At 30.2% G+C, this 18,839-nt stretch overlaps 3 protein-coding genes and 2 non-coding genes across 5 annotated transcripts; 1 reads left to right on the forward strand and 4 right to left on the reverse strand.

Annotated features, from left to right (window-relative positions):
* Window positions 1–347: 347 nt before the first annotated feature.
* TRNAD-GUC (transfer RNA aspartic acid (anticodon GUC)) lies at window positions 348–419 on the reverse strand. The gene has a single exon. It is a non-coding gene; the product is annotated as a tRNA-Asp (tRNA).
* A 609-nt stretch (window positions 420–1,028) lies between these two features.
* On the forward strand, window positions 1,029–1,100 carry TRNAP-AGG (transfer RNA proline (anticodon AGG)). The gene has a single exon. It is a non-coding gene; the product is annotated as a tRNA-Pro (tRNA).
* An 84-nt stretch (window positions 1,101–1,184) lies between these two features.
* Window positions 1,185–4,873, reverse strand: LOC101268788 (rop guanine nucleotide exchange factor 7-like). The gene is made up of 7 exons (XM_004246341.4): window positions 3,906–4,873; window positions 3,416–3,532; window positions 3,148–3,302; window positions 2,897–2,971; window positions 2,525–2,815; window positions 2,081–2,431; window positions 1,185–1,943 (listed from the first exon to the last, which is right to left on the reverse strand). Exons 1-7 carry the CDS (start codon window positions 4,417–4,419, stop codon window positions 1,461–1,463), a joined length of 1,986 nt encoding a protein of 661 aa, XP_004246389.1. The 5' UTR covers window positions 4,420–4,873; the 3' UTR covers window positions 1,185–1,460.
* Window positions 4,874–12,064: 7,191 nt separating this feature from the next.
* Window positions 12,065–13,170, reverse strand: LOC101268500 (probable glutathione S-transferase). Its single transcript, XM_004246340.5, has 2 exons — window positions 12,737–13,170; window positions 12,065–12,595 (listed from the first exon to the last, which is right to left on the reverse strand). Exons 1-2 carry the CDS (start codon window positions 13,043–13,045, stop codon window positions 12,245–12,247), a joined length of 660 nt encoding a protein of 219 aa, XP_004246388.1. The 5' UTR covers window positions 13,046–13,170; the 3' UTR covers window positions 12,065–12,244.
* A 1,540-nt stretch (window positions 13,171–14,710) lies between these two features.
* On the reverse strand, window positions 14,711–16,314 carry LOC101268216 (probable glutathione S-transferase). Its single transcript, XM_004246339.4, has 2 exons — window positions 15,850–16,314; window positions 14,711–15,187 (listed from the first exon to the last, which is right to left on the reverse strand). The coding sequence occupies exons 1-2, from the start codon at window positions 16,156–16,158 to the stop codon at window positions 14,828–14,830; spliced, it is 669 nt and encodes a 222-aa protein (XP_004246387.1). The 5' UTR covers window positions 16,159–16,314; the 3' UTR covers window positions 14,711–14,827.
* Between the last annotated feature and the right edge of the window lie 2,525 nt (window positions 16,315–18,839).

Genomic DNA, 18,839 nt, shown 5'->3' on the forward strand with positions numbered 1-18,839 from the left:
TGTTCCATATCCCATCTATAAGTTTTTTTTTTTCTTTTTTGATAAAGACATGTTAATATGAGGACGAGAATGAAGTTCAATCAATGCTACTAATTATATAATTGATACAAATATATGTATATATGTCAATTAGTAACATAGTAACATGTCTTTTTTTTTTTATTGTGACATAATAGACATAATAATTTTTTTATACTTTTCTTTTCTTTTATAAGAGATCATTATTTTTACGGATGAAAATATGAAAAAATAAGATATCCCACAAAAACTTATAAAAATATATAATCATTTGATCTGACATCGCTAAAAGGTAATAACTATAATTGCCTCTAAAAAGAAATGTTAGACGCCGTTGCCGGGGATCGAACCCGGGTCACCCGCGTGACAGGCGGGAATACTTACCACTATACTACAACGACTTGGTGATTTAAATATCTTAGTGCTTTTTAGATATCAGCTGTTCAAGAACACGAACATAAAAAAGTTCAATGCTTAAATTATAAAAATCAAATCTTTAAATAAATATCGGTCTTTTTATATTCTTAAAGTAACGATAAAATTGAGTAAGACATTATTCTTTGCAAATCCCAAATATGAAACTATGCATGAACATTTTTTGTTGTTAAGGACTAATGCCATCGCGTATTGAAGCCGTTGTTATGAGAAAAAAAAAAAAACTCTTATTTCCATATTCCTAGCGCATGCAACAGGCAAAGCCAAAGATGAATGTTTTTTTAGAGTAAATACTTTAACGGTTTCATATTACTTGGCTCATGTTGACTTGATACACCCTTTAAAAAAATTTTAATTAGAGATGTACTGACTAAACTAACTTAATTAATGATGATCTGAAACTCTAAATTTATCTACTACTGTTTTACGTAGTTATTTAATACTAGGATTGAATGAAAAAAAAAACTAATCTGATAGCAAAAGAAAGTTTTAATGGCAAGAGTTAAAAAAGTTTCAGTGGTAATTTTCTTTTGATTAAATAATATAAAAAAACAATTAAGCTATATCACCAATCTGGGCATTTGGTCTAGTGGTATGATTCTCGCTTAGGGTGCGAGAGGTCCCGAGTTCAATTCTCGGAATGCCCCAATATTAATTTTTACTTTTTTTCGCTATTCATAATATTTTTGTTTTACAAAATGCTGAAACAGAAGCAATCTTTAGTACTAGAATTACTGGAAATAAAAATACATTGAGGTAGCAGTAGCAATGTCTGATAAATATACACGGTAACGGGGACGATCAATATAGTTTTATACATTGTAATATTCAAACTCCACCACTGAAGAAATGTTGCCAGGATAGAGAATATTAATGCTGAATCATAAAGAAATCGCTGAATGAACGTTTTAAATGATGTAATATTGAACGTATATCACACTAGAGTTACCCTTGTATATCATCAGTGACAATATATGTTTGAATGAGCTAACATTATCCATAAAAACTTATGCTTCTCTGAGTGAGTCATGTGTCGATGGACTTACAGTTTCTCTTGAACATTCAGAGGAAGAAGAGCCTACCGATGCTGTTGCTGAATCTGATCTCTTAAGTTCATTGCTGATGTCCTTCCCATTAGAATCAACGCTCCAATAATCATTCAACATCTTTTTCACGCCAAAACCAAACTGAGAAGTCTTGACGTTGTTGTCAAGGAATTGTGATCCGTCTCCTTTTGCTGGACGAATATGCTGGGAAGACGAGATTGGTGTCGTGAAAGGAGCTTTGATCTGACTACCTGAGATGTGTACTGAGATTGGAGTTCCAATGGTTTTATGAGAAATGATGCCTACTTTGGAGATTGGAACAAACTGGTCTGAGAGCTTGGTTAAATTATCCACGTAAATAAGATCATCGATACGAGCCACAATATTGAATGCTAGGCTCTCAAGAACTCTTGAGTAGCTCTCCAGGATTGATTTACCAACATCCTGAGAACATCATTGAACAACAATTGTCAAACTTGAGTTTGCTAAACAAGACAATAATAGTAGTACTGATGTATTATAACTATTATTGGTCGAGAAAGAAATATGACAGTAAACGTTGGGTTGATTCAAGAGAAAACCTTGTTATGTTGGATCTTGCTCATGTCTAAGGTGGTCTGAGGAAGACCAGGAAACCTTTGTCTTAAGCAAAGCAAAAGGCTTTCAGCTCTATCTGCAAGCAGATCCCTCTTATCAACATCAATCATCAAATCTTTAACCATTTCCCACGAGGACTTTGAATTGGATCGAAGGAGACTGGATTTTGCCTGAGTTCTTCTGCGCCACACGTAAATTGAGGCCTCTACTCGGTTTGCTATTTCTAATGCTTGATGCTCAGACGACAAATCAAGGCATTCGAGCAAACATTCAGGTGAAAATTGATCTGAGGTTATATATCGGTGGATAAGATCACCTAAGCTAGCTTTTCCATTCTGCAGGGGGGATAAAATCCAATGCCAAATTAGCAACAATGTGATGGTTTTAATTGCATAAGCGTAAGAGTCAATATCTCAAGGAAATGGTACCTTAGGAAGATTCTCAACATATGATTCAGGCACCTCCATATCAGCTAAGGTGTTGCTGTTAATTGCCATTACAGCTTTCAAGATTTGGTTTGTGCAGTCGCGTTTGTGCTGCAACTGTTTTTTTGCATTTTCGCTAAGACCATCGATGGGAACTCTTGGAACAGGAAGCCACCACTTATCCTCTTGACGAGGGAGAGGATTCCGAAATGAGGACGATCCATCAGCTTCTTCAGCTGAGAGCCCCTGGTCGACATACCAGAATTCTGTTTTTCTAAAACTGTCCAAAATCTCCTGTAAAGAGGCAGAATATTCAGCTTATATCATTCAGCAGTTACGACTGAAATCTCGAGGAAAAAGGACGTGTAATCTTACAAGAAGCATATTATCTAGTTTTCGGAGTGCTGGAAGGTTGGCATAAAGATCCAACCGCGGCCTAGAAGTCATCACCTATAACAAAACATAGAAAGAACAAATGAACACAAATGTAACATTGAAAGAATTGTCACTCATACCTAAATATATACACAGGCTTTCTCAGCTTTTGCCTTAACGCCAAAAATCACATTTACTCGCAACAAATCAAGTGTTTATCCAAGTTACAAATGTTCAATAAACATATTTACCTCAAGCTTAGTGCCATCAGGAAATGTCTGCCAAGAGGGTGTCAATTCTACAATGTAATCACTAACACAAAGAAGCCATTCCATTTCTCTCCTCCACATTAACCTCTTCTCTGAAGGTAAAGGTTCCAATCTCCAAATTTGTCCAAAAAGTGTAGCTAAGGGCAAAATAGAATAAAAATAGGAGACACAAGGCACCTCTTTACAATTAGTAAAACAAAAACACCAAAAACACACCAACCCCATCAAATAACTAGCAAAACATACATACCACATAAATTAGTTATAGCATTTGAAATTACAAGTGCTGTGCAAACCCCATTTCCACAACCAGACATGTCTTCACCAAGCAGCAACTTTGAAAATCTTTCCTTCATCATCTCAACCTCTACAGAAACCGCAAAAGTTCAAACCAAACAATCTAATTTTCCAACAATACAACAACAACAACAACAACATACACAGTCTAGTCCCACAAAGTAGTATATGAGGAGGATAGAGCGTACACACAACTTACCCTAGATCAAAGTTAGAGACACTGTTTTCGATAGAACTTTGGCTTAGGAGAAACACGAAATACAATAAACAACATATAGCAGCAGAACAGTATTACAACGAAATAATACTATAGTCAAAGTACGAAACAACAGATAGTAACATAAATCAAAGTACGCGAAACAACAGATAGTAACATAAATCGAAGGACACGTAATACTATGACTACTAACGTGGATGAACATCAATACAATTCTGCAACATACCTGATAAACAAGACCCTTGTTTCTCCAACTTCCTTTTATCCACATGGGGTTGCTCCGTTCCTTCAGAACTGGCTTTCTTCTGAACATGCCAAACAATTGAAGGGGGTGAACATGAATCTTCAGAGCTACTATGTTCTTCATCATTCACAGTTCCTTCAGAAACTAAGAAATCAGAACTTACACTACTCTCTATACCCTCCTCCTCATACACAAAAGACTCAATTTTTATGTCATTCTCCTCACAAAACTCAACTTTCCCTTCTACCCCATCACTCTTTTCAGTCAAAACCTCCATTTTATCATCAAGAAAAACAGAGTTTTCCTCTACAACCCCATCAAAATCAAATCTTTTACTACCAAACCCTTTTGATTTTTGATACAGATTCTTGATAGAATTGCAGACCTGGAATTTGAATACAGAAAAAAGGGTACAATTCTTGGAATTTTTACAAGTGTTTATAGGAATAAAATGCTTGAGCTGTGGCTGAAATTGTAAAGGAACCCCTTTTTCCATAAGATTTCAATATGAAACATTCTTAAAATTGAAAATTTTTCATACAAAAAATCAAAAGAAAGAAAAAAAACAATAAGTAGCTTAGATGAGGCGCCTCTGTCACACTCGTTAGGCGTTTGCTTAAACAAGAGCTCTTTTAATAATTATTGCTTACTACATTGGTGTAATACCAAAACACATTCAATATTTTTGAGCTCCTTTTATGTGACATTATTAAAGGGATTGTTGAAATCGTGTACTTGACGAATCAATTTATAATTTGTACAATATGTTTTTTTTTTATATATATATGATAAAAATAAATTAATTTTAAATATATGGCAAAGGAGTAGGTTTTAATAAGATTCCGACTTATTTGAATATTAGGTTTGTTGTTTTTGTAGATATTAAAATGATTTTTTTTGCACTAGAGCTACTATTGTTATAATAGGAGTAATTGTGTTGGATAGGCGGTTTCTATGTGTCGAAATAGGAGAACTTATTTAATAGTCGATAATAAAAGATTTTTCGTTATGATTCTGACTTATTCAAAAATTAAATTTATTGTTCCTCCATATAGACGGTAAGATATATATATTTTTTCTAGATTATTTATGTCTTCAAATGGAAAGGCGATAGCTTACATAAGAGACATATTTGTTTAAGTGGGAGCATCGATATTGAAAAGGCAATTTTCGTGTACCCAAATGAGAAAACTTAAATAGCGGGCAAAGGAAGAACTTTCATTGAGATTGAGACTTTATTTCAAAATTACATTTTGTTTCTGAAAATTTTTTAATTAAATTTTAGCCTATTTATATCTTCAACTGCAAAAGAAATAGCTTGCTTAAGAACTACAATTGTTTGTTTCTGTGGGAGAATTTATATTGCAAAGGTCATCTCTATACGTCAAATTAGGAGAAGTTAAATATTAGGCAAAGAAAGAGTTTCTGTTAAGATGTTGACTTATTTGAAAATTAAATTTGTTTGCGTCTCTTGACGTGAAAATTAGTTTTTAAAATGATGTATATATTAAAGTACAAAAAAATAGCTTAGATAAGACTATAATTCACGGAGAGCAATGATACTGAAAAGATTATCTTCATGTATCTAAGTAGAATAACTTCATTGATTTCTAAGAGCAAAGTGTTTACCAATATTTTAGACTTATTTAAAAATTTGATTTGATGATTTGAATGCAAATGTTATAAAAATATGTATATATTAATTTTGCTTTATGTGATTAAAATTTATAAACTTTAGTTAGAAATAGTTGGCTATTAATATGGATCATTTTAATATATTATAAATCCTTCATATGTGTTTTTAGCTAATTCAAATATTATTCCGGCAGTTCCGTTTTATTACTTTGTGAACTTTTAGTGAGTTGAATAAAGTTACAAGAGGAATTATTATATTAAATAAAAAGATTAAAGTGTAATTTTGTCATTATTATATTTTTTATTAATAAGGTTTAAAACTTAATCCAAACTTGTCTTACAGTGAATCTACTAATGTCCTTTTTTAACTTATCTTTTAATCTTTGTTACAAATTAAAGGTCTGTCAGTAATGGATATTATTTAGAATCTACGTACCTGTATTTTGTTTGTTTCTGCATGTAGGACAAAAATATTGAAACTGACAGATTATGTCATATAGTTTAAATTCAATACAAATTATATAAAAGAATAAAAGCTGTAATTTCAAATTATAATATACCTAAATTAGTGCCAACGATTTACAAGATGGTTTTTATTAACTATTATATTGTATTATGTTGTTAATTTAAATATATTATTTATTTTAATTGTTACATAAATCTCATTGTAACATCACTATATGATAATGAAGAGATCCATTTTTATGTAATAACCGATTAAGTATGATTGCATTGTCATATTTTTTTCTTCCAAATTTATTTATCATCTAATAATTCTATCTTATTATTTGTCTGGGTCTTCTACAGTAGTTCTTCTCTGAATTCTATTTTTCTTCTAAAATTATCCTTGAAACTATGGGTGTATTACATTACGTGACAATGAAAAATGATATAATATATTGTTAAAGAATGACAAAAGTTTCACATTGGTTGTACCGACCTGTTTAGTCGTTTTGAGCAGCAGATTTTATTTCTGGAAAAACAGGCTGAGACGACGGAACCCACGACGGACCGTCATGGGCACGACGGACCGTCGAGGGGGTCTCGTTCCAAAACACTTAGAATTCTGAAAATTGGATCCTGAAATCGACTCTCTGAACTTCGTAACGGAATGGCAGGACGGACCGTTGTGGGCACGACGGACCGTCACAGACCCTTTAATAGAATGGAGTCTCTGAACTCTGTGACGAAGCAGCAGGACGGACCGTCGTAGGCACGACGGCCCGTCACAGGCTGCGTAATCCCAGGCGAGGTCGGATTTCTTTAAATGTTTTAAGGGACGTTTTGGACTATTCCTGCTAAAATTATAAATTTAGTGGGTTAATGTTAATAATTTAACTATTTGAGTGCTAAAAGAGATAACCATGAATTAGTTAATGGGTTAATTCACCATCTTTTATACTTAATTATATGCTAATTAGGGTAAAAGAAAGAGGGTTTGAATAAGAAAAAGAGAAAAGAACAGAGAGAGGGAGAAACGTATGATCAAGAGAGAGAGGATCGAACGAGAAGAGGAAAACACAAAGCTTTGAGGAATTTGCTTGCTTGATTTCTAATCTTCGGTGGAGGTAGGTTATGGCTTTTATACTATTCGTAGTTAACTCTTAATAGCGAATGATATGTGTTGGGTGTATTGTACGTCTTCTATATGCTTAATTGTATGCTCGCATGAATGTGATTATATAATTGTGATGAAATAAGCATGATGAAGCTATTGAATCCCAAATCTTGAAAACCCCTTGTTAATGATGATGCCTTGGTATAAAAGAAGGCTTGATGAACTAAAGTAATGAGATTGATGATGCTTTTGTATAAAAGAAGGCTTGAGGAATTAATGGAATGAAATTAGGGGATCGAGTGTCACGAACCGACACGTAGAATTAGGGGATCGGGTGTCACGAACCGACACGTAGAATTAGAGGATCGGTTGTCACGAACCGACATGTAGAATTAGGGAATCGGGTGTCACGAACCGACAAGTAGAATTAGGGGATCGGGTGTCACGAATCGACACGTAGAATTAGGGGATCGGGTGTCACGAACCGACACGTAGAATTAGGGGATCGGGTGTCACGAACCGACACGTAGAATTAGGGAATCGGGTGTCACGAACCGACACGTAGAACTAGGGGATCAGAGTGTCACGTTCCGATACATAGTAGTAAGGGAGCAGAGTGTCACGTACCGACACAAGAATAAAGGTGATGAATCTTGAAAGATGTTAATATACTCAATCTAGTGAACCTAATTCCCAAATGAGTATGATATGGAGGCTTGAGTCCTCATGAATGTACTTGACGTTATTTATCAAAGATTCTTGTACATGGTGTTGCTACAGATTGAGTATTGTAGTTGATTTATGATATTATCTGATATATACTGTTTTCTATTTTGAGTTGGCCGATGATATCTACTCAGTACCCGTGTTTTGTACTGACCCCTACTTGTATGTTTTCTTTTTGATTATTTGTGGAGTGCAGCAAACGTGCCGTCGTCTTCAACTCAACCGCAACTCTAGCCAGTCTTCATTACTCTGGATTTCAGGGTGAGCTAATGCTTCTAGCTTGGACTGGATCTTCCTCTTCATGTCTTGATGCCTTGAAGTTCCGGCATGAACTAGCTTTTTATGTATTTTAGCTTCTAGATACTCTTAACTTTAGTAATTTGAAGTAGATGTTCTTGTGATGATGACTTCCAGATTTTGGGGATAATAATAGTTGTCGAGTTTTTATAAGTATTGAATTGATTTTTATTAATGAGTTTAAGTCTTCCGCATTACTTTCTGTTGATATTATATTGAAATGTTAAGATTTAGATTGGTTGGTTCGCTCACATAGGAGGGTAAGTGTGGGTGCCAGTCGCGGCCCGATTTGGGTCGTGACATCGATATATAATGAGATGAGTGGACTCGACTTAGACAATCCTTCTCCAAACTATTTTTTCCAATACAGAATACATGCTGAGTAATTTTAATTTAATGAAATGGTTAGTTACTATTATATAAATTCAACCAAGTAAATATACTTCGTGAAACTATTGAAATAAAAAGGAGAAGAAAAAAGTTGAAAATCTATTTTGCCTCTATATCAACGAGATTAATTAAGTTAAATTGTTGAGGTGTTTCGCAATTTTTAAAAAAAGAAAGTTAAAATATAAATTAGATATATTTTTATTTTATTTTTATCATTATTAATTATTATTAAATTTATAATTAAAATAACTAAACATTAATTAATAATTAATTTCAATACTAACTAATAAAGGATAAAATTAAAAAAATATTCTAAAAATATCCTTGAAAATTGTCAATTAATTTGAAAAATAAAAATTGTCTAAACAATTTAATTAATTTAAAATGAAGGAATATGGTTTAAAACTTGACTTAAACTTTAACATAAATCAAGCTACAATTTCCCTTTAAAAAAATTCCCATTTTTATAATTTTTTGTAAGAACATTTTATTGTCGTCCTCGTCATTAAATGACAAGGGAAAAGTTAATTATTAGTATAAGATATAATTTTGTTTGTTTATTAATGGCCCGTATTTTGTTTGTTTTAGATGGTAGGGCAATAACTTTTGACGGTGAAAGCTATTATTACTCCTTTCATTTTTATTTTATGATATTAGGAATTTATTTGATTGAACACATCATTTAAAAAATATATATTTTAGCAAAATAATAAAAAATAAAAATTACTTTAGATTTTGTTTTTAACAAACTAAAAAAAATTGATAAAATAAAAAACAAGATTTAATATATAACTTATCGTCAAACATAATTAGTGACAGATTTTTTTGTTTAGGTAAACTAATTTGTCCGTAGCTATTTTATTTTTATTTTTATTTTTTTAAGAAGTGTTTATGTACTGTTTAATTGGTTCTTTTAAAAAATAAATATAAGATATGTACTTATCTCTATGATAAATAAGATATAGACCAAAATAGGAATCAACTACTCCCTAGCTAATAGCATATGGTTAGAGTTAGAATTATTACCTTTTCACCAATGTGATATTTTGGAACAAAAAATTTATATCTAAATTTGAGATCATTATTTATGATCAATACAGACGCCAATTTAAATTATTGAGGTTAATTAAATACAACTAAAAATGCCATTATTGACAATGATGCAAATTACGATTTGGTCCACATATAATCATAGTATATAAGAAATATATATTTCTTAACATCATATATTTAATTTTGCCACTTAATTTGTATTTAGTTTTTGCTTAACTTTATTTTGTAGCTTTACTTGTAAGGATTTAAAGTTCTCCATGCCAATGAATACTTGTTAGATGATAGTGCTAGTTGTTCCAACAGAAAACAACAAAAGATTAAGTTATATAAAAAGGAATAATCGATCTACTAGTTTTTATTAGAGAACGTTTTATTCTATTAATATAAAAAATTTTAACATAAATTTAAATTTAATCAAATTCTGATATGAATATCGACCCACAAGCAACAATCAGTATACTCCTCTCAACCGCTATAGATATACATAATTATATTGTTTGTTATTCATATGAAAGGAAAAGTTGACAGTGGAATTTGAACTACTACAATTCATAGTTCTGACCGTTAAGTAAAGTTATAACCTACCATAGGTTAAAGACAATTTATTTTATGTAAAGGTAAAGATACTCATCACTTTATAACGTACCCTTGTATTTGAATATAGGATCCCTCCAAAATTTTACCAATATAGAATGTAATAAATATGCACTTCTTTTTCTTGTAGGAAGACTATAACAATGCAACATTCAAAATTCAAATAATTTATTTATTTTCTACAAAAATACATTGTTTAATATTTGGCATAGATAATATATGTTTTTGTTGGAAAACTAACATTTCTATATATTCACACACAATAGCAAGTGTAATTGTTCCATCCAAGTGAAGATTTAGATCAAAATAGTTTATCATTACTACTTTTTATTAAACTTAAATGTGACTAAAACATCAAGAGAAGTTTCACTATGCAATATGATTCCTAAGAAGTGTTAGTAATAGCCTCGAGTCTCGATCTATCAATTTATTTGATGTTGTTTGATCAGACACATGATTTAATTTAAGAAATAAGAGAAGACTTTGATATGTTTGCTAAATTGCCTTATTGATGTCACTTTAATGATTATTTTTGTTGACTTTTCTTCACAATAAAGTGTTCAATGAAACTCAATAAGAGTAAAATGAAGATGATGTCGTTAAATATTTGCTAAATAAAAAACGATGAATTCCTTTATCAGAAAGAAAAGAATCACATAAATCGAATCTAGATAGAATTTTGAGTCGATAGCATTTAAGATTTGACATTATGTAACTTGGACCACATAGTTCAAATGTTCAATTTTGTTGGTTCTAGACAGGTCAATTTGGGCTTTGTCCATTTAGAACTCATAACAAGATCAGAGGCCCAACTGAAATCTATTGCAAGCCTAGCTAATTCAAAAGTGAAAGATTCTCTCCCATGACTTGCACATTTTCATTTCTCCATGTATAGCTTGTATATCACTTGCATATGTCAATGTATATACTTGATATACCGATGATGTGGAGTTGTATACATTGATATACACTTAAAATACACACAATATATATTGATATACATAATGATATGTTGTTGTATGTATACACATGTTATGTATATGTCACTATATGTATAGTGCAATATATAAGACATATATGTTAGTCCACAACCACAACCATGTTAGCAAACAACTTACACGGATGCAAATTAGAGTGAGCCTAGTAATGCAACATTTTCATAAGCGATAATTATTGATATTTGTAATTTCAGTTTCATTCTTCATTATTTTGAATACAGGGGAGCTCGAACATATGATTATTTCACGAATCATTATCTATGAGCTTGAAATGTTATATTAACTAGAAAATACATTATAGTCGGTACTATCTTTATACACTTTTCAAATGAATCCCAAAGTAATACTTAGTCAAATTAATGTTTCTTGCTTTCATCCTCTTTGTCAGATCATTTATTGGAATTTATGAGATTATTTAATTTCCAACCATGTCACTGATGTGGAAAGAAAGAAACAAGTAAGCACTTGGATAGCTTCTTTAATATTGTCCATTTATTTATAGTCAAAACAAAACTACAAAAGTAGACAAACTTCATTAATGGCATAATATTATTTTTAACTTAAATTTAGTTGAGATCTGTACCTTTCAATTTTAAATGTACATAAATAATTAATTAAATTTATGTTATATTGAAAAAGTATATTATCCTATGTGATATGATATATGTAAAATGTTACATAGAATATCGTGTACATAGAATGCGAATCACTATGTAGGGACGTCAAGTCGTTGAACGTGTATTCCTATCTGTTCAACTCTATACAATTAGGTGTTTACTTGTGTGCATACAAAGTTAAAGGACATAGATATCAAATAGAGCCAAATTAAAAAAAACATATTTATATATTACGCCTTCATTAACTAAAGGCTTACCGGTAGATATTCGATATTTGATAGTTTTTAAATATATAGTTCTTTATTGTAACAATGAATACAATCTGATCTTAAAGAACAATAAGATAATAACATATACTTGATATATCATTCGTTTCAAAAGTAACTCACATATATACTTATAAGTTTATTGCAATACATAATCCGAAACTTCATAAGATGAACGAGGAGGTATTTATGCTTTAGAAGCAGAAGCTTGAGTCCGAGCTTCGACAAAAGCAAGCAAATCATTTCTTGGAGGTAGATATTCCTTGACTTGACTGCAATTAACATATTCGTCTCTCCAAACACAAAAATTTGAAAATTTTTCACTCGTTACTAATACAACTCCAGAGGCTTCTTGAAAAACTCCTAGCCAATATCCAACAAAATTCGCAGCCATATCAGCATATCCAAATTTGTCACCCACAAAGAACTTTTTACCCTTTAGCTCATTATCAAGAACATTCAACATTTCACAAACTTCCTTTTTACCTTTCTCTTGCTCCTCTCCTTTGAGTAAAAAAGTATTTACCATTGCTCCCACCTACCACAATCATGATAAATACTATGTCTTAATTTCAAGCAAGTCAGAATTGACTATACAAAATTATAAAAAGTATTATTTAAGTAAATATATTACTAACATGACTAAATTATGGTGTATATAGCATGAAGACGAATTTACCTTATCATCGAGAAATTTAGCCCAAAAACGAGCTAAAGCTCGATCATAAGGATCTTTAGGTAAAATGGAAGGGCCTTCAAATGTCTCGTCGATGTATTCAAGAATGATCATAGACTCACAAATGGGCTTGCCATTGTGAATGAGAATAGGAATTTTTTTGTGAACAGGATTTGATTCTAGAAGTAGAGGGCTCTTGTTTTGAAGATTTTCTTCTATAAATTCATATTTCACTCCCTTTAATTTGAGAGCCCACTCAACTTTATGACTAGCAGGGCTATACCATAGACCAAGCAACTTCACATCTACCATCTCCCAACTTTGATTAATTGTTTTTTTTGCTATACTAATTTATGTGGTTATTCTCCCTTGTGGTCTAGTCTTCTTTTTATAGAGGAAAAAATAGGGAAGTTTCTTAGAAATACACCAAATGCATTAATATTTGACTATTTATTTTTGTAATTTAAATAATGCTTCTGCTTCCACATTGACAGGAGATTTAAAAATGAATACTATTGGTACTCTGTTCCATTACAACAAATATGATCATTAGCGGTAATTAATATATGTATTTTTAGCGATAATTAACATTCTTTATATATGCTGTTTCTAAAGCCTTTGACACTTAGCAAATATCGATAAAATTTTTAGCATTTTTTATTAATATTAATATTTAATACCACTAAAAATTATTTTTATTATAGTATCCTAACTCCTATCATAACAAAGTGTCATTTTTTTCCTTTTCAAAATAGGTGGTGTATCGCATAATAAGATAAATAGTTGAGACTACATTATTAAATACTAGTGGAGTTTGTATTTTAATATATAATTGATGATATTTCAGATCGAACACAAATATTAAATGAAACTAGCTTACTGAAATTTTTTAGATAGGTTTTGACCATTATTTCTTATTTTTACTTTTCATCAAATTACTTGGCTTACTCTACTATTTTTTCCGATACAAAGTAATAAGATCAAAATGATATGATATTTCGCGAAAATTAACAATTGTAAGTTAAGACTATGATAAATCAATCGATAAAAAAAATATAATGTATAAATATACTTTTTAACTTGACTTCAACTGACATCTATGCACTTTAATTTAGGATGTGCACAAATAGGCGGTCAAATTATTATTAAACAGCAAATACAAAATCTAGAATCACTAATTCTAAAAAAGTGAATATGTCATTAAATAGTGTAACAACTCCAATATTACTACAAAAACATTCAAATATTATAATCACTAAACTCGAAGTTACAACGAAAAATGAAACTAAAAGAGAACAATTGTAGAAGATAACTAGAAGCTAAGAGAGATGACAAGCATAAACTCAAAGAAAGGGATGAGAGGACTAGACATTTTTCTCAACAAGCATAAATCGCTCTTTCTCATCTGTCATACTTTTACTTAGATATTAATTGGACCTGAATCCCAAATCAGCCTTTACAAGTAGACACTCAAACTTTTATTAATCAGAAAATGCAAAATCTAGAATCACTTATGCAAAAAAAAGTAAATATGCCATTAAATAGTGTAACAACCTCCAATATCACTACAAAAACATTCAAACATCATAATTACTAAACTTGAAGTTACAACGAAAAATGGAACTAACAAAGAGAACTATTGTAGAAGATAACTATAAGAGAGATGATAATCATATACTCAAATAGAGGGATAAGAGGACTAGACATTTTTCTAAACAATCCGCATAAAACACACTTTTTCATCCATCGTCCTTTTATTTAATTGTTAATTGGGCCTGGATCCCAAACCTTTTCAATGAAAGACCTTCTAATTTTATTGCTTCTTCTTGACTCAATAACTAGTTATGTGACATCCGTATAAATACCTACATTGGGCCAATGCTAGTTCATAACAAATAGAGTGCTTATTAGTAGCAATTTTTATTAGTTTATTAATTGTAATAATAGAAATCCTCATTGGTGAGAAGCACAAGTAAGTAGGGCAATATTTCAATTCGTTTCTTTCGCATACAAATACATAATTGAATTCGTTCTAGATTCACAATTCTATCCCAATACATAATTCGAAACTTTATAAGATGAATACAAATATATTTAATTTTGAGTAGAAGCAGAAGCCGCAGCAGCGCAACCTTGGAAAAAAGCAAGCAACTCATCATTTCTCGGAGGTAGATATTCCTTGACTTGACTGCAATTCATATATTCATCTCTCCAAGCACAAAAATTTGGATATTTTTCACTTGTTACTAGTTCAACTCCAGAGGCTTCTTGAAAAATTCCTAGCCAATATCCCACCAAATTAGCAGCAATATCAGCAAATCCAAATTTGTCACCCACAAAAAACTTCTTATCCTTCAACTCATTATCAAGAACTTTCAACATCTCACAAGCTTCCTCTTTACCTTTCTCTCGTTCCTCTCCTTTACGTATGAAAGTACTTACCACCGCTCCCACCTACAAAGTACAGTTACTACGTCTCAATTTCAAGCAAGTCAGTATTGATTATTTATATATATATATATTCTTCAATATATTCATATTTCACTCCCTTAATTAACATTTAGAGTCACCCACTCTAACTTTGAGACTAAATGGGCTATACTAAAAACCTAGCAACATCACTTGTGCCATATTACAACTTTGGTTATAATTGTTTCGTAGTCTACTATGTTAAAGGATATTCTAGTGGTGACAAAAAATTAAAGTACTAAAAGAGGGAGTATAGTTGGAAAAAAATATATTCTTTTTATAGTTTATTTGCCTTTACATGGGACCAAACGTTGTGCAAATCTTGAGAAGGCAAATGCTTATTAAATTAATTCATGTTTGTTAAAATGCATTATTATATGACATATACGTAAGCACTTAGCTAACTCTATTTTGAGACACAAAACCCAAGGATTTAAATAGTACTCTTTAACATATTAAAAATGATTCACAAACACTCTCAATTGGATCGATCATATTTTCATGAGCTAATTAATTTTTCATTAACCTCCTACATAGATCTTGTTTTTCACTATCTATGTCATATAATGACATCGAAAATTAGAGTAGTCTCAAAAGGGTTTACAAAATTATGGAGATAGCAATGTATAACATGAAGGTGAATTTACCTTATCATCAAGGAACTTAGCCCAAAAACGAGCTAAAGCACGATCGTAAGGATCTTTAGGCAAGATGTAAGGGCCTTCAAATGTCTCATCTATGTACTCGAGAATGATCATAGACTCACAAATGGACTTGCCATTGTGAATTAGCACTGGAATTTTCTTGTGAATTGGATTTGATTGAAGAAGTAAAGGGCTCTTATTTTGTAGATCTTCTTCTATTATTTCATATTTGACTCCCTTAATCTTTAGAGCCCATTCAACTCTATGACTAAAAAAGCTATACCATAGACCAAGCAACTTAACATCTGCCATCTCTCAACTTTGGTTTACTATGTTTTTGCTTTACTAATTGAGGTAATGTTATGTGTTTGTGATCTCCCTTGAGGTCTAGTCTTCTTTTATAGAGAAAAAACATGGAAGTTCCTTAGCAAATACATTAATGTTTCCTGTTTTACTATATAGTTTCGTAATTTAATAATGCTTTCAGTTTAGGCGATGACTTAAAATAAAATTGATTGGTACTCGACAAGTGGGTGTTTTTATATTTTTTAGTTTAGTTAAAAATAAGTGGTGTTTCACGAAATAAGATAAAGAGTTGAGAGAGTATACACTATGGAACATCATATACTAATTGAAGTGTGTTTTGATAAATAGTTAGTGATATTTCAGATAAAAATTTACGTAAAATAATTTAGATATAAATACATAAAATATGACACTTAAGATATGTTTTGAACCATTATCTCCAGTACTTTATATTGATAGTAAATAAAAAATTTAATCCCCAGAATAATAAGATTAACTTATATGTATGTCACTTCCTATTTCATCAAATAATTATGTGGCTTACTTCTATTGTTTTTTTTTTCTCAATACAATTGAAGAAATCGAAATAACATGAGGAAGCTAATAACGTAATCCACGTGGATGATAAATCAAACGATAAAAAAATTATTAAAAAAATTTATGATATAAATTCGATCAATCGGTCAACTTTATATACTGTGGTTTGTGACTAGTTGGCTATGCTATCTAATTTAACAAGTACTAATAGTTTTATTAGGAAGAAAATGCAGAATCTAGAGTCATTAATTCTGAATTACAGGTACAAATTATTTTTATTGATAGTAAAAAATATACCCATAAAAGGAAAAATTATCAAACTAGTCACAATTTCTAACTTAATTAGTAAAAGTAACTATACTTTTTAAATAATTATTGAAAATGTCAAAATGTCAATATTTTAGAAAATAATTTGTATTCAAATTTATTTCTCAAAACAGTCCAACTTTGAATCAATTTCTACCTCCATTACCCATTTACGTTTTTGTTTTAATACCATTAAATTTATTTTTCATCTTTCACTTTTCACTTTTTTTTCTCTTTCATCAACTTTCAGTTTTCACCATTCCTATCTTCACTTTTTTTTTCTTTCATCAAAATTCACCATTATTCTCTTCATTGTTGAAGAACTAATTATTCAAGTTCGTATAAGTTGTTCAGATCTATCAATTAATCAAGAAATCTCTCAATTGATAAAAGTATTTTTGAATTATCATTTATTTTCCCAGATTTTATTTTCAAAATTACACATTATGTTGAATTTTTGGATATGTATTGAGGATTTTTCGTCATTTTTTAAAAAAAAATTTATGTGAGTTTGTTAATTTACTCATCAAATATTTATGTATTTCAAATTTTAATATTTAAAATAATTTTTGTCGATCTTTTTTTATGATATGTTTTTATAATTCAAATTTAGTAGAATCCACATTAGCACTTTTTAGGTATTTAGTTGTTTCGCAAAAGTATTTGAAAGTATTTTGAATGTTCTGTAGTTTGTAGTCAAATTTATGTTTACAAAGTGATAATCTAAATACAAACCTGTATTTTGATTATTAAAAAATTGTGAATGAATACGAAATCAAAAATAAACTAATTGGTATAAACATATAATGAGCAAAATAAAATAAAAACTATTTGACTGATGCAATTAGGATGAATTACATATATAATGAACACATAAATAAATTGTATTTTGCCTATATAAAGTTGAGAATGAATACGAAATCAAAATATAAATACAAAACTTTATGATATACATTAGGACGAATACGAAGTCAAATCTAAATACAAATTTTATGGTATACATTAGGACGAATACAAAATTAAATCTAAATACAAACTATTTGGTATACAAAATAATATTGAAAATAAGCAAAATAAAATACATATGTAAGATGGATGAATACATATATCATGAATACATGAGTATTGTATTTAGAATACTGAAAAATTTCTTAAAATGAGATACATAAACTTCATAACCTTAACATGATAGCCAAATAACTTCATAAAATTTCAGACATTTTTAAAGATAAATTATGATTTCATAACGTCAAAATATGTCTTAGTAGAATAAACTGCTTCAAAAAAATTGAATGTTGAATTTTTAGAACAATGGTGATAGGCGCGTTTTTTAGAACATGGTGAAAGAAGAAGAAAGAGATGAAAGTTGGTGTATTTTGATAAAATTGTCAATTAGTTCTTTATTTTTGAATTTTTTTAACTGATAACAATTTTTTCTTTTTAATATTTTTCTCTCCCCTTAATTTCTCCTTTCTGTTTTTAATAATTATTTCTTTTTTGACATTTTCACTAAATATTAAAAATATTGACAATGAATCCTATCAAAATATTGACATTTTGAAAAAATTTCCATACCAAAAACCTAGCAACTTCACTTGTGCCATGTCACAACTTTGATTATTATTCTAATTTACTATGGTTCTGTCTTGCATTATGGTCTTTTATAAAATGAAAAAATCTATTGAGGTAGTGGTTGAGAATTCCTAAATTTCCTATTTTTCAATTCAAGAAAATCTTAATATATATTTCATCTGCCTTTACTTGGGATCAAACGTTAATTGCGTAATACTCTTAAACAAATGCTTATTAAGTTAATTCATGTTTGTTCAAGATATTTAATGGCA

Source organism: Solanum lycopersicum, chromosome 9 (assembly GCF_036512215.1).
Source record: "Solanum lycopersicum chromosome 9, SLM_r2.1".
Taxonomy (NCBI): domain Eukaryota; kingdom Viridiplantae; phylum Streptophyta; class Magnoliopsida; order Solanales; family Solanaceae; genus Solanum; species Solanum lycopersicum.